The 22,308-nt window shown below is 49.8% G+C and overlaps 1 protein-coding gene and 1 long non-coding RNA gene across 4 annotated transcripts in view; one reads left to right on the top strand and one right to left on the bottom strand.

Moving 5' to 3' along the window:
- Positions 1-11,820: 11,820 nt before the first annotated feature.
- LOC136993891 (uncharacterized) lies at positions 11,821-14,341 on the bottom strand. The gene is made up of 3 exons (XR_010886154.1): positions 14,290-14,341; positions 13,722-13,807; positions 11,821-11,933 (listed from the first exon to the last, which is right to left on the bottom strand). It is a non-coding gene; the product is annotated as an uncharacterized lncRNA (long non-coding RNA).
- A 4,670-nt stretch (positions 14,342-19,011) lies between these two features.
- GARNL3 (GTPase activating Rap/RanGAP domain like 3) overlaps positions 19,012-22,308 on the top strand; it is a 64,355-nt gene continuing 61,058 nt past the window's right edge. For 2 of the 3 annotated variants that reach the window (XM_067309220.1, XM_067309221.1), the window contains exon 1: positions 19,012-19,176. In XM_067309220.1, the coding sequence (XP_067165321.1) occupies positions 19,103-19,176 (74 nt within the window). In that variant the 5' untranslated portion in view covers positions 19,012-19,102. Of the gene's footprint in view, positions 19,194-22,308 lie in introns of all 3 variants that reach the window. The other variant, XM_067309226.1, reaches the window with a different exon arrangement.

The following is a 22,308-nucleotide window of genomic DNA, read 5'->3' on the forward strand; positions in this document are numbered from 1 at the left end:
AGAAGTTGGCCTTTGCTTTCATTCCACAGGCAACTGTCAGCTGTTGCGTAGTCTTGGCAGACAAGTTGTGCACCACTGCCCAGGCAGTCATGACCCACAACACCACATGCTCAGAAAAGTTCTCAGGAAGTCATGCAGATTCATAACCTGTAGGGCAAAAGCAAATATCTCTTAAGCACAATTTTTATTTCATCATAGGAGCAATTTTTCTCTCTCTTCTCCACTGTACTGCATCTAACAACACACCTTCCTCATCACCATTTTCCCCTGCTACTTCTACTCTTCTCAGTTGTCCCTGTTGCATCTCAGTTGCATCTTAGTCCTCTAAAGCAGCTGTTTCTCATCCACATGTACTTTCATTTCCGGTCACCGATTCCCCTTCCTGTTTGTCCTATAGCAGGCAGCCGAGACACCCTGGTGTTTAGCCACACATCCCTTTTTGTCTGGCCAGCAGCTGAGACAGAGCAGAGGGCAACAAGAAGGGTGGATCTGAACATAGTAGACCTGGGCACTGAGCAACACAGAAGCAGCAGCAAGGCATCAAAGAGATCGCATCTTTGTAAAGAAAATACTTATAGTTCCAGGTCCTTAGAGGCAACTGGGGATTCTCTGTATCTGTGCCCAGGCCTCCTGCAGGCTCTTTCCACACAGTTAAAGGTACCTGAATGCAATGACCTTGGGAGGCAGTGACACAGTATCCCTGGGGCTGCTGTGGGGTACCTGTGGCTGTTCCAGGGTCTCTCAGGCTGTTCTAGGGTCCTTGGACAGAAACAGTGCTGATCATGTTTCCTTGAGGACTTTCTCTTGTGCTGCATAACAGGACAGCTTCGCACCAAGCCCTCCCAGCACCGCCACTCCTCATAGCTGATGCCTAACTAGCCTCAGTTCTGAGCAAAGCTATGACTACCAGGAGTCCACACAGTCCCTCACGCTCTCCTTGCCCTCCCCATTGCCAAGAGGGACAGCCTCAGCCCTTAGGGACAACCCTGCCTGGTCACACCAGAGATGCAAAACACTTCCTGACCTGTATGAGGGAAAAACTGGGAAATTCCACTGTCCTCGATGACCTATGGGGACTCTCGCATGAGCGACACATGTCCAGTAAGGACCAGACACAGCAGGCCACTGCTGCAGGGCAGAGAAGGCACAGTAACCTGAAACTACAGCTCCTGGCCTGCCACAGAGCACAACGTGAACAGCTGCTGGGAATCCCGCTGACAGAGAACTGCAACTCCTGTCACCTCGAGAGGCGCAACATGATCTCCCAGAAGCCCAGGATGGGAAGACTACACCTCCGGGCATGCCCTGCAGACTAAAACGGCCACCGGGAAAACCATTGCCAAAATACTATAACTCCCAGAATGCCGTGCAGGTTAAACTGGCCTCCCGGAAGCCCAGTGCCGGAAGACTACTGCTCCCGGCATGCCCAGCGCAAAACAACATGGCCGCCCGGAAGCCCAGTGCCGGAAGACTACTGCTCCCGGCATGCCGCGCAAAGCAACATGGCCGCCCGGAAGCCCAATGCCGGAAGACTACTGCTCCCGGCATGCCCGGCGCAAAACAACATGGCCTCCCGGAAGCCCAGTGCCGGAAGACTTCTGCTCCCGGCATGCGCGGCGCAAAACAACATGGCCGCCCGGAAGACTTCTGCTCCCGGCATGCGCGGCGCAAAACAACATGGCCGCCCAGAAGCCCAGTGCCGGAAGACTTCTGCTCCCGGCATGCGCGGCGCAAAACAACATGGCCGCCCGGAAGCCCAGTGCCGGAAGACTACTGCTCCCGGCATGCCCGGCGCAAAACAACATGGCCGCCCGGAAGCCCAGTACCGGAAGACTACTGCTCCCGGCATGCCGCGCAAAGCAACATGGCCGCCCGGAAGCCCAATGCCGGAAGACTACTGCTCCCGGCATGCGCGGCGCAAAACAACATGGCCGCCCGGAAGCCCAGTACCGGAAGACTACTGCTCCCGGCATGCCGCGCAAAGCAACATGGCCGCCCGGAAGCCCAGTACCGGAAGACTACTGCTCCCGGCATGCCGCGCAAAACAACATGGCCGCCCAGAAGCCCAGTGACGGAAGACTACTGCTCCCGGCATGCCGGGGTGGGGGGTGCAGCGCTCCCTGAAGTTTGACCCTGTGGTGATTCCGTTCCGTCGCGCCCCTATTTCCCCCCCCTCCCTCCGCCCGCCCTCGGGACCCGGATACCGCCGCAAAGCCGGGAGCGCGGCCCCGCGATCCCCCACACTGGCCCCGGACTCCCATGACACCGCCGCGAGCGGCCCCGAGTCAGCTCCGACATTGCCCCTGCCCCCCCCCCGATCCTCCACAGGGATTCTCTTGGGAATCCCCCTCCCCGACACGCTCCCGATCTGACCCAGGACCCCACCCCCGCGCTACTCCGACTGCGCAATAAACCCCACCACAGGCCCGCCGCACCTCCTCCTTCCCCCGCCGCACCACCGCAGCCCCGGCGCTCCCCCTTCCTCTCCCCCCGCCCCGCACCACCACAGCCCCGGCGCTCCCCCTTCCTCTCCCCCCTGCCCCGCACCACCACAGCCCCGGCATACACCCTCCCTCCCCACTCTCCATGGCCCCGGTGCACCGCTCTTCCCCACCACGTCCTCGGCCGGCCCCCACTGCCCCGGTGCACCGCCATCCCTGACCCCAGTGCAGTTTTTCCCGGTCCGGTGCGCCCTGGTTGTGCCGCGTTGCCCGGGACGCACCCGTCCACCGGGACCCCCGGCACGTGGGGGAACCGCAGCCCCGAGCGCGGACACCCTCGCCCTGCTCACCTCCTCCACGGTGCAGCCACTGTGCCCATCCCAGCGGGCGGTGCTCAGCAGCAGCTCCATTGTCCCAGACCTGCCCCAGCGCAGGCTTTCCCCAACTGCAGCTCCAACCCCAGTGCATGCCCACTGTTGCCATCAGCCCCACCTGGGGCTCATCCCAGCCCCACAGCCAACAGCTGCAGCCCATCAGGAACCAGGGAGGGGGAATGGCCATCAGCCCCATCACAGACAGCTGGGGCTCCCAGGGTAGCAGAGGCACCCCCACTCCTGAGAGCAGCTTGCTGAAAGCTGAAGGGAGACCCCACTTAATTTGCCCGTCGCTGCTTCAAACCTATTACCTTATTGATACAGCTCCTAGATTCCTGTTACGCTTGGATGCTGGCCTCACAGGTGATGACCAAAATCAACAACTGGATCACTAGCTGCTTTTCTTCAAGATGTCCCCCTTCGGTGGACTACCCTGCCAAACAAACCAAGAAGATTGATGAGGCTGTGAGGTTATCAGATCTTTGGACCGCTTCTCCAAGGCTTTCCGGGTGATTGACGTAACCGCTTCTCTTCACATTACTCAAAGCTACATTCATCTATTACTTAAGACTAAAGTGCTTCTATTTTAAGAGGAGATTGTTGTTTATTTTATTATATTATATATAATTTATTAAGAAATATACATAATTTATTATATATATAATAGTATATTACTTACGCTCTGTAATCTGCTAGGCATCATGTCTAGTCCCTTCTGCTTTCACAACACTTTCGGTAATTAAAGACGGGAATTAATAGCACCCATTGTCCTATGGGCTGGAGTAAGTCATTCCTCCTGCTCTGAGAAGGTGCCTAAAAGCCATGCTGTTTTCTGTAGTAGCATCACTGGGGCTTCCCATAGCCCACCAGTGTTCTCTTAGGCTTTTCCTGAGCCTTGTATTTTTTTAGGTTATTCCTTAGCCTGCAATTTTATGTTAACATTCTCCTTAAGCACTGTGCACAGCACAATTATCCCAGACCAGCCACATTAACAGAGTCCTCTTGCACGCACAGAGGCTTCTAAGAGGTGTCTCAGAAGAAAAGAGAGAGAAGTCCGTTTGTCATCTGTGCACCCACCCGTCAACATTCTTCACCGAGAAGTGCTGTAAATTCCCTTTTCTCTAAAGCGGGACTGAGTCAAAGGGGAGACACAGATTTCCCCCCTCCCCCATATTTATTAGAACACCTCACTGCTGTGGGCACTGAGTCTGGGAGCGGTTTTAGGATTGCTTGGGGCTTTGGGACATCAGGCTGCTGTGCCACTGCTGGAGACATCCAGACCCCTGTGCAGCATACGTGCAGCTCCCCTGTGCATGGGGAGACGTCAGAGGCAACGGAGGTCCCATCGCCATGTACCTCACTGGGGAAGCCCGTGGCTTTGGGGCAGCTGGACAGGAGGGAGCAGGGCTCAGCGGGGCTTTCAGTCAGTCGGTGTCTGCGTTGTCTGGCGCCCACAGTCTGTGCCTGGGGGTGGGGGAGGCCTCCGGGTGCCTGGGAGTGTCGTTCTCTTATCCATCTTCTTGCTTGCCTAGCCACAAGTCTCAAGGAAATAACCTGGGGCTGCACTAATCGTACCTGACTCAAAGTGGCCTTCAACCTGCTGGATCCAGAAGTTTTAAACCTTCTTGGGACTCACCAGCACTCTTGGGCGTGCCTGCCACGACAGGAGCCGTCCTCCCGCGGATGCCGCGCCACAAGCCCGCTCCGGGGCTCGCCCGCCCCCCCGTGCTCCGCAGGGCCGCGTCTGCAGGGGCGAGCGCACGCCCCGGCCCACGCTGGGAAGGAGCCGGGGCCCTAAAGGCGACACACGGAACAGGCAAAGTCCGACCCACGCTCCAGCACACCCTGCCCCGCGCTCGCGGCACGGCGCCGGGCCACAGCCCCCCCCCTCGCCCCCCCCTGCCGCCACCCTGCAACGACGGCCGCAGCGGGCAGGACACAGCCCGCCACCCCCCGCTTGCCTCACCGGGGCCCCCAGATCCTCGACTCCGGGCAGCCTCGGCCCTCACCTGCCGCCACCGAGCGAAAATGCCGACTCTGCTCACTGCCATGCCGCTCCCCGCAGCGGCGGCCCGGCGCTCAAGCACCGCGCATGCACCGACTACGGACCGGCTCGAGCGGGAGGGGCGGGGGGAGCGGGGGGGGGAGCAGGGGGGAGGCGAAACCCGCAATGGCGCCCTCGCATGCTTGCGGCGCGGCACTGCAGCCGGGCGGCTCACGCGTGCGAACCGCAGCCCACCGCGGCCCCGCGGGGCTCCCACCGAGCAGCGAGCACCCCGAGGCTGCCCGTGCCCGTGCCCGAGAGAGCGGCGGGGATCAGCGAGCAGGCTCTGCTGCTGCCCCGGTGAGAGGGCACCGCGGAGCGGCTCCGACACGGCACTGCCCGTCCCCGCGACACCAGGAAGCACCGATAAGGAACAGCGTTCTGCGCTACCGGCCTCTGAGCACCGGGGAGGGGTGACAAGCACGGCCCATTCGCTTACCCGTTGCCGGAGCACCGGAGAGTAGCGGTGAACACGGCGACCGGCAGCGCGCGTGTGTGCGCCGGCTGGCTGCGGTATTCTTTGTATGCGGGGGAGGGCAGCGGGGGCTGCAGTACTGGCGCGTCGACACCCGAGGGCAGCAGTGAGCAGGGGAAAACCAGTGCGCATGTGCGCGCCTTACGGGTGCAGAACTGCGTATTCGACACTCGAGGGCAGCAGTGAGCGCGGCGGAACGCAGTACTCATGCGCGCTCGTTTCGTGTGCAGTACTGATTTTTTGACACCCGAGGGCAGCAGGGAGCACGGCGGGCCACCGTGCGCATGCGCAACGGTGTAATGCTGCTTTTTCGATACCGGAGCGACACGTGTCCGGTAAGGAACACACAGCGGGCCACTGCTGCAGGGCGGGGAAGGCACAGGCACCTGGAACTACAGCTGCTGGCCTGCCACAGAACGCAAGGCGGCCGACTGCTGGGAACCCCGCTGACAGAGAACCTGCACCTCCCGCCACCTCGAGAGGCGCAACATGGTCTCCCAGAAGGCGAATATGGGAAGACTACACCTCCCGGCATTCCCTGCAGACTAAAACGGCTGGAGGGAAAACCACTGCCGGAAAACTATACCTCCCAGCATGCCGTGCAGACTGAAATGGCCGTCCGGAAGCCGAGTGCCGGAAGACTACTGCTCCCGGCATGCTGCGCGAAAATATGGCCGCCCGGAAGCCCAGTGCCGGAAGACTACTGCTCCCGACATGCCGCGCAAAGCAACATGGCCGCCCGGAAGCCCAGTGACGGAAGACTACTGCTCCCGGCATGCCGGGGGGGCGGGGTGCCTCGGCGCTCTGTGAGGTTTGTGGCGTTCGCTCTGTGGCGATCTCGTTCCGTCCCGCCCCTCTTCCCGCCGCCCGCCCTCGGGACCCGGATACCGCCGCAGAGCCCGGAGCGCGGCCCCGCGATCCCCAACACCAGCCCGGGACTCCCCCGACACTGTCCACGGAGGGACTGATTTTTTTCGGAACGCGACGGCAGCTGCGAGCAGGGCGGGAAGCAGTGCGCGTGTGTTGCGGGTGCCGTTCTGCTTTTTCGACACCCGAGGGCAGCAGGGAGCACGACGGAACGCAGTGCGCATGCGCCCCTCCGCGCTGCGTGCCGCTCTACTTTTTCGACACCCGAGGGCCGCGGTGAGCCATGTTAAGCCAGTGCGCATGCGCGAGCCGCTCTGTGCAGTGCTTGCCTGTTATCGCCCGAGGGCAGCGGTGAGCGCGGCTGTGAACTACTGCGCATGCGCGCGGTCCCTCTTCACAGTGCCGGTTGGTCGTCGTCCGTAGGCAGCAGTGAGCGGGTCGGGGGCGGGGGGGGGGGCACCGCGCATGCGTTGTTCGCCCGGCTGCAGTCCTGGTTTGTGATCAGGCGAGGGCAGCACCGAGCCGCGTTACAGCCGTGCTGGGCTCGCACGGAAAAGCAATACTTCAATAGCAGCTGTGATAATGACTTCGTATCCTGTAACTATGTGCCAACATGCAACTTCAGCACCGGCGTTTGGAGATATTTCTCTGCCATCGCCTAATCTGATCTACCGTTATTTACAGTGCCTGCTGTGAGGCACAGAGTCTCTGTATTTCGTTCTCCAGCCGTTTCTACTAGAGGCTTTAGTAACAAAGCTTTCATTTGAACATTGCAAAATACTCTACAGACAAAAAATATTCAGAGGCTGCATTAAAAAAAAAATACTTAATGGGACAATTTGCAATCATTAAGCAAGCAACGGTCTTCTTTAGGACTTTCAACTTCTTGCCTTTATTGATCGTTAAACAAAATAAATAGCCAAAGGAAAGCTGCACTATTTTCTTGACGGACTGCTCAGTTTTTATTATTAAACAGTAAGAGATGTTTGCACAGAGTACGTCTGCCATGCTAAAGCCTGAAAACATTAGTATTCCAATCACCTTTTGTAGTACTACAGGAAACAAGCAAAAAAGGCTTGTTCCATTTTTAAAGCAGCTGGACTTTTCTAACAGCGATCACAGCCTAAAGGCTATTACTATGTGAAAAATACTAATGGCTCTATCACCTATGTACCATTTACCTGGCTTGATTACTACAGGTATTAGTAATGAAAGTGCATAGCCTTCTATAAAAGGTAAATGCTGTCTTTTAAAAACTTCCAGTGACTCCACAGAATTGTCATTACTTTTGATTGGTAGCCAGCTTCTTCTAACCCAGCTGCAAGAAACATTTTCCCTCCAAGTCACAACTTTCTGCTCCCCAGAGGTTAAAAGGACACCTGTCATTCACTAGTGTCTCTCAAAATGCACAGGAAGCCCTAAGGTACAGGACAAGACGCCTTCTCTAGGGAAACTGGCTACTATGTCTCCTTCACTGCAGGTCTCTCTTAGTATCGTGGTCCATTCAACAAAAAAAAGAGTACGATAAATGTTTTAATCTGCTCTAAGTGCTTTCATATAAGAGAACACCATCACAATGAGTTATTACGGGATTTAGTCTTCACTACACACGCTACCCCAGTGCCATGGACTTGCTTTAAAGGATCGGTAATGTACACGTTTTTGCACTAACATTCACGGAATGAATAGGCACTTGGTCAGGTAGCATTGTTCATAAAAAAACCCCTCTGCCAATGTGTTGCTGGGTAACAAGCCTAGACAAGCAGTTCTTTACTCTGATCCTTCGGCTCACATTTCTTTGGCTGGATGTAGTCAAAGGTGTCTTTTTCACGTTCCACTGTCAGGGCCTCCCCAGCAATTCCTGCAGCAACTCCCCCCTCAGAAGAAACAACTGAAGCACAGAGATAATCTTGTGAAAAGAATGGGGGAAACCAATGCATGCTGTGCATGGCACTCAATCTTTAGGTCAAAAATAAATCTCTCCAAAATAGATTAGGTGAGCCAAAGAGGTCACTTCTGTGCCATAATGTTCCTTGCACATATGCAGGCTGCCTCTCCCTGCTATAATGGTATCCCATACCAGCAAGGACACAGTGAAAATTTTCGGAAACTACAGTATTTACCAGAAACATTCCCAATACCTTGGGAAAACAGTTGAAGGAGAGGCTCACGCAGGGTGTGTGACTGAAAAGAAAACTCTGCACAAAGGCCTAAAATGACCAGCCCAGAGCATGGATCCTGTGGTCTCCAGGAGTGCGGGAATTCTCATGCTCTTCTTGAATATATTGCTGCCGGTGAAACACAATACACCACAGTAATACTGATTGTTGGAGGTAAGCCTGGAATAAGAGTGAAAGAAAAGTACATGTTGAAGACAAATACGAAGTTACAAGCCCCTTGGAATTCAGACACGCTTCTAGATTTACCGCCTATTTTAAAGGTGCACCTTCTGGAATTCTGTACAACTTCCCAGAAGCCTGAGACAAGGATGAAACGCATATCGAAGACAGGTACAGCATAACTGCTCTGGCCTATAAATTACTGCACAGTTAAAGCGCTAGCATTCCTGCCAAGAAATAATGTCAAAGCAGAATGATGAAGTAGGACATAATTCTGAAACTGGACATAAAGGAGTCCGTTTGGCAGTCACGAGTTGAAATACAGCATTCTCATTCTCACTAATAACCTCCCGTAGAGACTGGCAGCTGTACAGTGGCTTCTGCACTACACAAAGGAATTAGATACTGGGCAGATGCCACGTCCTGAATGTGGAACTATAGATCTGAAGGCAAAGATTTAAACAAATGCCTGTGACGTACCAGAGGTCTAGCGTATTTACATTTACTGTATATCCACTCTCCCATGCGGATAGGCTGTTCCATCTTCTTTATTTGTTAGCTGACAGACGCCCTATGAGAAAGCAAAGAAAGGAAGAAATTCAAAATGAAATTAAACAGATTAGAGGTGGCCTCAAAGGGTTTGATTGATCTCCCCCCACCCAGCCAAACCACCTTTGGAAAGGCACATCTCAAAATACATGTAGTTCTGTGATCACTGCATTCCTGAGAGCCTAAATGTAGATGGTGCTTGTTAAACAGGAATGAAATGGTAAAACAGATGTTTAACAGTCTCAGAGAGATTTATGACATGTACATATTTATGATAAACCAAAAAGGAAAAACAAGATACTTGTGGGGGGGGGGGAATCCTTAAAGCTTTCAACAACAGCATCTTAATATGGCTTATCTGCACCTTCGTTCTGTCCCTTGGACTTTGAGGGCAAGGCTGCATTTAGCAAGTTACTGAAATCACGCATTCATTGCTCAAGGTAACTGTGGTAAGAAGAGCCCAGAGGAATACAGCTGTCCACCACCACGTGCCCCCTGGCAGAGAGAGCTCTGCGATCGACAGAACCAAGAGGAGCAATTCATAACACCTTTAGTTTACACACACAAAAAAAACATTTTAGAAACAGCAGGACCTGGAGACTTTGTACGGCAGATTATGGAGAATATACACAATCAAAACCCACCCATAAAAGAAACGGTTCAGGCTTTTGTAAAAGATGAACGTAGCTGTAAGTCATCTCAGATGAAATGGTTTCATCAGCCACAGTTAAAGCCTGGGAAAAGTCCTCCAAAATTATAACTGCCTAGTGGTGGTTATATTGCCTTTTTAAACCGAGTTCCTTGTCTTTTTAAATTAAGTTACAGGGATGGCGTAAGGACAACAGAGGAGAGCAACTCACGGTGAAGCTGCTAGCCCTAATGATAGTATCGTTGCTTGCGATTTTCACGTGATGATGTAAGCACAGCTGGAATCTGGGGGGAGTGAATAATGACCAGTAAAATATTAAGACTGCACCAGAATAAAAGTCACGTTGAAGGAAGACAGCAGAGATGAGTATTGGAGAACGCTTAACACGCTCAATAGACAAAGCTTAAGCAGCGTGTTTAACATTTCCAAAAGTTAAGCCGACAGCGCGTGAATTTTACGCGTGCATTGCACCCAGCATTTCTTTTAAAAGTAACAAAGAAAAAGAGGATAAAATCTAGACCTACACGTGGCAATTCTTATTTAAATGATTAAATCTGTCAGTTTCTTTTCAAGAAGGGATGGAATCGATCAATAACGCGCACAGATCGAGAACTGCCAAATTACTGATTAAGAATAATGAGATAAGCTGAAAAATTAAAAAGAAAAGGAAAAATGCTACCAATTGGACCCTTAAAGTCAACAAAAACAGGAGGAGACATTCTAGCAGGAATCACAAAGTCGCTATTAATAGCAATTATTTGTTATTTTTGCTTCCCAGGAGCGGCACGGAAGTAATCCATTCCAACACTGTGGATATTGTTAGCTGCATTTTGCTTTGGCAAAATTGCTTTTGTTGGGTTTTGTTCTATTTGGTTATCATATATGCATACATGAAAAGGGAAAGATGCAATACTTTCTTTTGAGATTAATTTCCCTAGCTGAAGCTGGAGAGAAGTATGTAAAGCAGAATGTAAACAAACTGAGAGTAGAAGCAAGAAACAGATCCAATTAAAGCTGTCTCCCCCTCCAAATAAGAGAAACTCCTGTGACATAAAGTCACATGCGCAGAAATATACGTACGTAGCATACTTTTTGTAATGCGTACAGACCTTCAGACCTTATATGTTGGTGATCTGTTATTCCGATCGCTATTAACGGTGATCCTTCCTCACCAGGAGGAACGGGCCTTTCCCTTTTTGGGCGATGGAGACAGCTCTCAGTTGGTTCCATTTGATATCGTTACTTCAGCTTGCTTACGTTTTTCTGGTCTCTTCAACTTCAGCCATGGCAATTAATCTAAAAATTAAATATGACATCTTTCCCTTTCTACATACGCACATATGATAACAAAACAAAATAGAAACAACCAAAGCAAAACTAAGGCAGATACAGCAAACAATATCCATGGGGTAGGAATGGGTTACTTAGTCCTCAGTGCTGCCTCCGGGAGGCCGAAATAACTAACAGTCATTATCAAGAGTTACTTTAGTTACCCATGCCAGAACACCTCCTTCTGCAGCAGTTTCTGGTGCTATCAAGGGTCCGCTAAAGTGCATTTTTGCTTCCTTGTTTCATCCCGTCCCTTCAGTATTAATCACCAAAAAACTGCTTGTCCAGCTTTTCTCTTTGTCAGCATTTGCTATCATTGGTTCCACCTCTGTAACAAAGAAAGAAAATTGCATTTCACTTTCAATGAAACGCTTCGATTTATGCACGTTCTTTTTCTCTTTCCCATGGGCTTTGTTTTTTCCTTCTTTTTTCTTCCTTTCCTCAAAGAAAAGGTCTTAATACACCACTTTGCATCATACATTACAGGGTAAAATGTTTGGAAACACTACATACAGCAATTCGGGCTAGGTTATTAGACAGGCAGGCACATCACCTAATACTTAGCTACGCCATCTTCCACGAAACCTGATTTTTATTCCACTTTGGTATTATTGTTACTGTTCAGTATCCTTTCTGAAACCCTTGTACACACACGCTTAACCAACAAGTCTCTCAGTCTTTAACTACGTGGAAGAATGACAGCACTTGATTTGTCTGTCTCTCTTTCAAACCTATTACCTTATTGATACAGCTCCTAGATTCCTGTTACGCTTGGATGCTGGCCTCACAGGTGATGACCAAAACGAACAACTGGATCACTAGGTCGAGCTGTGTCTCTTCAAGATGTCCCCCTTCGGTGGACTACCCTGCCAAACAAACCAAGAAGACTGATGAGGCCGTGAGGGTATCAGATCTTTGGACTGCTTCTCCAAGGCTTTCCGGGTGATTGATGTAACAGCTTCTCTTCGCGTTACTCAAAGCCACGTTCATCTATTACCTACGACTAAACTGTTTCTATTTTAAGAGGGGATTGCTGTTTGTTGAAACTTTACACATAGTCCATAACCTGCTACGCATCATCTCTAGTCCCTTCTGCTTTCACAACACTTTCAGTAATTCAAGGTGGGAATTAAGAGCACCCGCTGTCCTATGGGCTGGAGTGAGTCATTTCTCCTGCTCTGAGGAGGTGCCTAAAAGCCATGCTGTTTTCTGTAGTAGCATCACTGGGGCTTCCCATAGCCCACCAGTGTTCTCTTAGGCTTTTCCTGAGCCTTGTATTTTTTTAAGGTTATTCCTTAGCCTGCAATTTTATGTTAACGTTCTCCTTAAGCACTGTGCACAGCACGATTATCTCAGGTCAGCCACATTAACAGAGTCTTCCTGAACGCACGGAGGGTTCTGAGAGGTGGCAAAGAAAAGAGGGAGAATTCCCTCAATTCCCTGATATTTATATAAAGGACAAACCGGTTTCAGAAACTTTAGAACTATGTGATTAAGTTCAATTCTAAAGTTACTTGTACAATGCCAGTACTAATTCACTGCTATTGCCTAATCTGATCCTTCATTATTTTTAAGTGCCTTGTGATACACGCAGATGCTGTACATAGTATACTCAAACCACTTATGCTAGAAGCTTGAATTGGCAAAACTTTCATTTGAACAATCCAAAGTGCTCTACAGACATAATTACCCAAAGGCTACATAAAAAAAAGTAATACATACTTCTCAATGAGACAATTCGCAACCACTAAATAGTCTTAATCCTTTAGGACTTTGAACCTCTCATCTTTATAAATTGTTACACAAAGTAAATAGCCAGAAAAGTTGCACTGTTTTCTTGACAGTCTGCCCAGTTTTTAAGATTAAACAAGTAAGGAATGTTTGCACAAAGTATGCCTACCACATTAAAGCATGAAAAATATCAGTGTTCTGATCATCTTTTGCAGTCCTGCAGGCAACAAGCTAAGTTCAGTTTCTAAACTATCTCAGCTTTTTGAGCAGAGATCACAGCCTGCAGGCTATTACTCTGTGAAAAAGACTACTGGCCTGATCTCCCATATACCATTTACCTGGCTTGATTACTTACAGGTATTAGGAATGAAAGTACACAGCCTTTTAGAAAAGCCAAATACTGTCTCTTAAATTTCCTCAGAATCATCATTACTTTTGATTGTTAGCCACCTTCTTGCAACCAAGCTGCAAGAACTTTAAGACAACAAAACATTTTGCCTTCAAGTCAGAACTTTCTGCTCCCCAGGACTTATAGAGACACTACTGTCTGGTAAAAGTTGTACTAAACCCTACAGCAAATCATAAGATACTTTCTCCAGAGGGTCTGACCACTGTATCCCCTTCACCTTCACTAAGGTTTTTTAGAATCTTATTTCATTCAATAAGCAAAACAGTACAATCAATGTTTTAATCTGCTCTAAATGCTCTTCTAGAAGAGGACAATATAAAAATGAGGTATTACAGCATTTAGTCTTCTTTACACATGCTACCCCAGTGTCATAGACGTATTTTAAAACATCAGTAACATACACTTTTCACAATAATGTTCAAGTACAGAATATACACTTGGTCTCAAGTATGACTGTTGCTAAAAAGCTATGACAATGGGGCTAGGTAATAAATCTTGACAAGCCATTACTCACTCTGAACCGTTGGCTCTCAGTGTTTCCAGTGGATGTAGTGAAAGACATCTTTTCCGCGTGCCACTGGTAGGGCCTTCCCAGCAACTCTGCAAGCATATTATAGATGAGATTTTAAAGGTAGAAATTATGCACCGCCCTGAAGTGCCAAACGCATTGCAACATTAAGACAAACTGCTGCAAGAGAAATGGATTTGCACAGAAGCCACAGACCTTTTCACCTGGTCACAGAGATACTTAGGTATTAGTTCCTATTAGTGCCACAGGAAATAAGATATCTAATTACCTCTGGGGCTATAGGCTTGTTCAATTTAAAAATGGTAGAAATGGACAGCCAGTCCTCACTCTCCTTCCCATAAGATAACACCTTTTCTTTATTCTGTGCAAACAATCATTCTAACACTTCTCTGACTGACCATGTGTTACTGTAGGCATGTCGTGAAACCCCTGCAGGACCTGAGGAAAGGTTTGTCTCTAAATGTGAAAGCCAATCTGTAAATTGATTTGCTTCAGTAAAGGCAAAGAAACAGCTCTGTAACTGACAGCCACTTGTTATCTTCCTGTGACTTACCAACACCCTCAGGCACGTGTGCTACACAGGGACAACCCCCTGGGGACTTCATGCCAAAATCCTGCTCGAGGGCCAGCTCACCTCCCCGCACTTCCAGGCCATCTGTGTCTGCAAAAGCAAGGGTGCACATACTGGCTGCTTTGGGAGAGAACCTCAGCCATAAAGGCAAGGGGGAAATGGGGGCTGTAAGGGTCCAGCGGGGGTGATGCCTGGACTCCCGGCAGGAACAGATACACAAACACAAGGCACACTAAAGCCAATGCTGAGCGTTTATTACCTCTGTGTCTGAGCGGGGATTCCCCAGTGATTTCCCGATCGAGGCAATAAAGGAGCGGGAGAGTCCCTGGCACCGCTGAGCGTCAGTCCATGGCGAGGAATGCCGGGGGGGGCACTATATGTGGTTTTTGTGTACTATACACATGCGCAGTGGGCACATTGAGCTCATCGCTAATCTTGAGTCAAAGCCCAGGTGCACACCACACTGGCATAGGCCCAGCTACATGGCTATGGGTCAACATGTCCTGTTGATGCTCCTTTTCCCACAGAACGGTCTGGCTAGCTTCCATCACCTATCTCCTCGACATTCTTCCGCACTTTCCCATACAGGGGCCAAAGAGAGGGATGGTAGGGGAGGGCTGAAGACAGGAATGAAAAGGGAAAGAGAGGGATAGAGAAATAAAGAGAGGGACAAGGAGCCAGACAAAGGGACTGTGGGCCAGGTAGCATGACGAGGAGTAAAAGAGAAGGATGGAGAGCCAGACAGAGAGACGGGGAGTGGAAGAGAGGAAAAGAGGGATGGAGAGTCTGAGAGAGGTATGGGAAGGCTGGACAAAGGGAGGGGAAAGGATGATAGCAACAGAAAGAGAAGAGAGATGGAGCGCTGGACAGAGGGCCAGGGAGCAAAAGAGAGAAGAGGGATGTAGATGTGGACAGAGGAATAGAGGGAAAGAGGGAAGGAGAGCTGGACAGAGAGAGGGAGCAAGGAAAAGAGTGATGGGGAGACAGACAGAGAGATGGAACGGGAAAGAGAGGGATGGAGATGCAGATAGAGGCACAGCAAGAAGAGAGGGACACAGCCGAACAGAGCGGCAGGGTCCAAACAATGGAATGGGGAGTGAAAGAGAAGAAAGGATGGATGTAGAGGCAGAGGGATGGGGAGCCAGACAGAGCGATAGGGAGAGAAAGAGGATGGAGAGGCAGGCAGAGGGATGGAGAGAGGAAAAGAGGGACCAGTAGCCAGATAGAGCAAGGAGCAGCCAGAGAGCGTGATGGGGAGAGTAAATGGATGGAGAGATGCTCAAAGGGATGGAGAGACAGATGGAGGGAGTGGGAAAGAAAAAGACAGATGGAGAGCCCAGTGAAGGGAGGGAAAGAGAGAGGGAGGGAAAGAGAGAGGGAGGGAAAGAGAGAGGGAGGGAAAGAGAGAGGGAGGGAAAGAGAGAGGGAGGGAAAGAGAGAGGGAGAGGGATGGTAAAAGAGAGATGGAGAAGCAGATAGAAGGACAGGGAGCCAGACAGAGGGACTGAGAGAGGAAGAGAGGGATGGAGAGCAGGACAGAGAGATGGAGAGCAGGACAGAGCGATGGGGCACAAAGGGGAAAACAAAGGAAGGATAGGGATGGAGGGCCAGACAGAGGGACAGGAAGCAGCAGAGTAAAAGAGGGATGGAGAGCTGGATAGAACAGATGCACAAGCAGCCAGATGGAGGGAGGTGAAGAGGGATGGGGCAGGAAGAGGCAGAGGGATGGACTCAAAGTGCTCACTTCTTGTTTCAAAACTTACGTGCTCAGTTCTTGCTTTGTATGTGGCCGCATGAAACTCCTTGCACTCAATTTTTAGAGCTTCCTGGGCTCCTACATGTGATATATTATGATAGTCTATAATGATTTGCTGTCTTCCAGCCAGCCCTAGTATCCATTCCTTCTCATCTTTGGATTCCTTCTTTGGTCTGCAGCAGTTAAACTCCAAGTCAACTGATCTACTTGTTCATGAAACTGTTCCTCAGTACTGTTTGTGCCTTAACATACTATACATGTATTTTATTCCCATTGTGTCTCTGAGCTTGTAAAATAAACCTCCAGTTTTCTTCAAAGCTCCAGCTCACTAAGGCAAAACTCTGAACTTGTAATTATAACCCACTAACTCAAAACTCCAGAGCCAACCCCGTATCTTCTAACCTCAAACCCCAAGCCACTAAGCTGTAGCCCCAAACCCCAAAATCTCCATACCCAAAGCCTGACACCCCAATGCCGAAAACCCTAGTTCAAAACTCCAAACTCCTAACCTGTCACCCTAGCTCACTGATCCCAAACAACTAACCCCAAACCATTCATCAGAAGCCCCTAACCCCAAAACTGTAACCCGACCCATACCCCCAAATACTGAACCCCAAACCTCTAACACAAAGCTGCCAACCTCAAAGTTGAACCCCTGACCCAAAACTCAACTCCAAATTCCTAACCCAAAGCCTCAAACCCCAAATCCAAATCCAGCAACCCAAACCCTCCAAAACCCTGAAACCAAAGCCCCATACCCCTAACCCCAAACCCCAGCCCCCAACATCCAAATACAGCAAAAAGAATCAACTAATAAAAATACAGAAAGACAGACAACAGGAAAATTAAGCATGAAATAGCATAGTGGAAACAGAGGGGGGGGACCAGCCAAGGGCAGGGGAACTCAAGCAGATGTGGGGAGAAAACAAAACGTGAGTAAAAATACAACAGAGGGAAAAAATGCTGCTAAAACACAGAAAAGAAAACCAGGAAACCAAAAGAGCAAGGGAAGAATTTAAAAAAATAGAGCGACCAATAATGACCAACACACCAAGGTGAACTGTGTTTATCTGAAATGTACAAAAAAATATTTTTTTAATGACTCTCCATCCTTGGATGCCATGTCTTCTCTTTGGTGGAGCCCAGCTGGAAGCAGCGCAACCCCGGTGCCAGCTTGTTCCCATAGCAGTTCCTCGTCATCCAGTGCAGCGCCTGCTTCTCCCAGGCAGCAGGACAGATAACCCGGTGCCTTCCCAACAAGAGGATGGGAATGAGCTGGGCCTACAGAGCGGCTCCCACCAGACCACATGTGGGAACAGGATCGTTTCATAATAAAGAGTCCAGCCGGGGGAACAGAACAGCGAGACAAAGATGAAGTCGGTGCAAAAGAGATGTGGACTCGGGAGGCCTGAGGGAGAAAGTGAAACCATCGGGGCTGAAACCTGCATGGAGCCAGGGCGGACAGCAAGGTCACAGCCTGGCCTGGTTGCTCCTGGAAACATGGAGCCAGTGTGATGCAGAAAGGCCCTTCCAAGTAGCTGCAACCAGAGGCGCCCAGACACACAGCCCCGGGGCAGTGGAGTGGAGCCGCCCACGACCAAGGCAGGGCAGCACCGGTGGGAGGGCCCCGCAGCTATGCTGGCTGCCTTGAGGCCTCCACCCACGGGTGGTGGTCGCGGGGCACTCCCTCACGGCCTCCACCTGCTGCATGCCTGGGCTCGTGGGCACCTCCTCTGTGGCAGGGGCTGCCCGTGGCTCCCCGGCTGCAAATGACAGAGAGAGTGAGAAGGGTGCCAAGCCCCCCATGGCTGCTCGCGCTCTGTGCCGGAGCGAACAGCCCACATCGTACGGCACACGTCCTACCCACCCTTCCCATGCCGGTACCCCCAGCCCAGCCCAGCCTGACCCGCACTGTGTCGACCGCCCCACCCACGAACAGGGCCGTAGCTCGGCAGCAGGGGTGCATCGGAGACAGAGCCCATCTCTCCCGGCCTGCCGCGACATGGCTGCTGCGGGGCGCCCTGTGCCCCTCCGAGCACTAGAAGCTTCACGGGCTTTTTAAGCTCTGGTACTCCCAGCTCTCCTGTTACCGCATATATCACCCAAAGAAGCCTCATGGCAACTGTAAGCCTACCGACATGCAGTCTGCGGGTCCTTCTTGTCTCATGTGGGGGTGGAGTGCCAGGAGAGCGCTGCTCATACATGGGGATGCGTCCGGCAGTCACGGAACTGTTCTGGCAGGCTCCCACCTGCCCTGGACAGGCACCCAAATTTTCATGTTCCAGTCACAAACTCTCTGCATCATCCAAACTCCAACTCAAGCACTTCTGTTTTGGTCTGAAAAGTCTTCTATGTTTTAGGACGATCATTAGCCAAGCACCCACTTTTTGTCCCTTCCAGCTTTCATGGTTTGACTTCCTCCCCGAGACAGTGCAGTTCTCCGCAGCATACCGACAACTCGTTGCGCCTCGCTCCTCGCGGCTCCTTTTTCCCCGTGGAGCAGAGGGAAGCATCAGGCGCTGCTGCCGGCCAACGGCAGCGAGGTCCCTGCCCGGCAGCCTAGAGGGAGGGCTCATGGGAGCAACAGGAGCCACAGGAAAACAGCAGGCTGAGTCAGGTGTGGTTTAGCACTTTTCCGACTTTTTTTTTTTTTTTTCTTTTAGATATATTCTGGCAGTCCTTCATGTCAGCCTCGCGAACCTCCACGGACACGGGCGGCGCGACCGAGCCAAGCCTTGTTCTCGCAGCGTTGAATCCCGCCTGCGGACGCGCCCTCTCCGCTGCCGCGGCCCGCGGTCTCTAGGACCCGGCGCCGGCCCGGGCTCCGCGGCCTGCGCCCTGGCCTGCTGCGGCCGGTCCCCGGGCTGCTGAGGCGCCGCGCCGCAGCGGAGGCGGCGGAGAGGGCGCGGGGGCGGGCCGGCCGGCCGCAGCGCACCCCCAGCCGGCGACTCCCGCGCCGAGCGCTCGCCCGGCCCGCCTCAGCAGGGGAGCGCCGCAACCGACGGGAGCGTGGGGGTGCCGCGGCGGGAAGGCGTCTCGATGCCCTTCTCAGGTGCGCCGGGCAGCCTCCCCGCCAGCTGCTGCTGGTGCCCGGCGCCTCTGAGAGTCCTCTGGTAACTACCTGGCTCGGGTGCGTCCGAGAGGAGCGGGCTTTCGAGCGGCGGCGGGGCGCTCGGAGCCCCGCCGCTCCGGGGAGCGCGGGCGGCGGGGGCCTCTCGGCGCGGATCCTGAGGGGTAGCCAGGCCAGCTGGTGCCGGAGTCGCCAGCTGGGAGGGGCGGACAGCGTCCGCGTGCTCCCCGGTGTTTGGCAGAGGCCTCGCCGGCCTGGCGGTGACCCTGAAACAAGGGGAAGTAGACAGTGCCTTCAGAGGTCTGCCTTAAACAAACCAACAATCAAGGAGTCTCTGAAGAACTCCTCGGAATGAGGTCTGTGGGATGTGAACCTGCTGGCTTTTAATAAGGCTACATTTTCTTCTGTTGACATGTGTTCTCTATATATTCAAGTATACTTAGGTCTTTGGATATATGTACAGATATGCGCACACACGTATGCTCAGAGACATAAAGTTTTATCTACAGGAAAAGAAATCGTCCTTTAATTATGTTTTACAAGTCACTGAAAAATGAACAGAGAACTGTATAGATGAATTGTTTCATTTGTGAAATTAAGAATTTTTGAAAAGCAAAGTTCTCTTTGTTTCTTAAAAACTGATACCACTTTTTTTCTTTATCTGCTGCTTTACTGAGGTATCTTAAATATTTTAATTAGAGAATAATTGTATTTATGGAAGCAGCTGGTTCAGCAACAGCTGGTACAAAAATAACGAGTTCAGTCAATATTCTGAAGTTTCTAGGGCCTTTTAGAAGATAATTACTTTAGTTCTAGCCATGTAAGATATCACTTTTCCTGAAAAACATACAGTTTAATAGCTTTATTTTTAACGTAAGTTACAAGTTTTGTGTGTTAGCCCTTTTAAAAATATTCATTGAAGTTTTTTCCCCAGGTTTGATTTTTTTTTTTTTTTTAAGCTAGCATCCCGGTTTTGGATTTATTGGATTTTATTTGGATTTTCACCCCTCTTTGCATCAGTTGTATCATTGCCAGAACTTTTCCCTCATTCCTAATAAACCAGAACTGTCATTCCTATACCACAATCTTATTGCACACTGAGATGCTTTCTGCTTCTCTGGCCTCAAATGCGATGCTGACTACACTACAAAGACTGCTATTGTGATGGTTCTGTTTTTTTTTATATATAAGAAAAAAAATTATTTTGGTATTTCATCTCTTCTCTCTCACATTACTGCTCCCTATACAAACTGTGATCACTGTTTTTTTCCTCAGGTTCAGTACGAGGCTGACTAGATGCCTCTGGAATTCCATTGCTTGTCATCTGGCAGGCATGTCGTCATGCAGGCCTGCTGTTTTAATTGCATAATGTGAAGTGACTGTGGCATTGCATCTTGAATGAGTAGCAACATTCTGCAGCAAATCTGACCTGTCTGCTTGACTGTCTTGGAACTGGCTGGTTTCTGTTACTTGTAGCAAAAGTATTTAGGTCTGGGCGGAAGGTAATGCAGACCTAGTCAAGATTTGAGTGGTCTGAATTCTACCTAACTTCTTATGTCTGCTGTTTATAACTGGCTAAGCACATTTGAAGGCTCAAAGCCAACAGGATAGGAATGCTGGCAATGTGGACTTCAGCAGAGCTTAAGCCATCTAGTCCTCTATGTTCCCAGAGATTTCATGACCTTATTACCGGTTTTGCAAACATTTAAAAACAGAACAAAACACTCAAATTTTGTGACTTAGTGTGTTCTTGAGAACTTTGCTTTTAGATTTGTCTTTTTTGTAGCAATACAGTTATGAGAAAGATGAATAGTTTTGATTTCAAGTAATAAAAATAAATGGAATGCATCTTCTGTTTTGGATTGTTGTATATTATCTAAATGCTCTGTACCACATGCTCAGGGGAAGATGTGAGATACTTCACCAGTGGAGAGATACAGAAAGGTTTGGTTATAAAGGGAAAGTTCATCCTTTAAAAGTGTCACTAGAAGTGAGTTTGTGCTTTTTGGCAGAGTTGGGAAAGTTGAGAAGATAAAATGGAATGATAGAGTTGTTTTGGCATCTTAATTCTAGTGTTATTTGTGAGACTGTTAGGTTGAGATATACCAACTCTATTCCTGTCTGAGATTCTGCAGTCATTTTCAAACTATATTCCCTGTCTACAAGTTCCTCAGTGCTGAGGATCTCATCTGTCCTAAAGTTTGTTAAAAATTAAGAAATTGTTTTGCAGTCTCTTGACTGAAGTAATGATGAAAAGTCCTTGTTTTAAGAGTAGTATAATACTGTTTGTAATCTGCGAGAGTGCAGATATCAGAAGTTTGATGAGCTGAGCTCTTTGTTGGTCTTTATATAATCCAGACAAAAAGGACTTGAGTGACCCATGCTGTTAAAACGTGGAAGCAGATTAAAGCATATGTAGTTCTGCAAAGGAAACACAGAAAGAAGGGGTTTATTTTGCTTTGTACTTTCCTTCAAGTTTATTACCATTCCATATCTTTTTCAGTGAATCACTCATTTTTCTTAATACTCTGACACTTCTATTTCTCAGACTTTGTTTTTTAATTCATAGGTTGTGGGTTTTTTCCTCTGTTCTTTTTAAAAACATTATCTCTTTCTGTTTCTCAACACCTGTGCTTATAGAATCTGTTTTTATAGACTAGTTTATTTTTATTTATTTTTATTTATTTATTTTTTTTAGGGGGAGTATGGGGAGGAACTTGGCAAAGATTCAGCTGTAATTCCAAATAAAGCTAAGGCAGTTCTGCTATTTATGTCTCTTGTCAGCCTGTTACTGCAGCAGATATGCTGCGTCTTGCAACAGCCGGCACAGAATAAGAAACATCTACCATTGCTACAAGCTGCCAACCGTAATCCCAAATTTTGACTAGACCAAGCCAATGGATTTGCAAAAAATCTCTTTATTTTCTTATTTTGCTGTATTACCTTTCTTGTTCTTATTTTTGTGTGCTCGTTTTTTGATAGAATGGGAAAAGAATTGTTAACAGGATGTTGTAAGGGAGGTGGCTGTTTGTGCAAAGAAAATCTTATTTTCTACCACGCTTAAGATTTATTGCTGCATTGGAATGATAGCATAATACAGAAATCTGATGGGCCGATCTCCTTCATGCAGAGGCCCTACATTTGCATTCCACTCTCACTGGAATTTGGGTGTAGT

This window comes from Apteryx mantelli, chromosome 21, assembly GCF_036417845.1.
Source record: "Apteryx mantelli isolate bAptMan1 chromosome 21, bAptMan1.hap1, whole genome shotgun sequence".
In the NCBI taxonomy this organism is placed as follows: Eukaryota; Metazoa; Chordata; class Aves; order Apterygiformes; family Apterygidae; genus Apteryx; species Apteryx mantelli.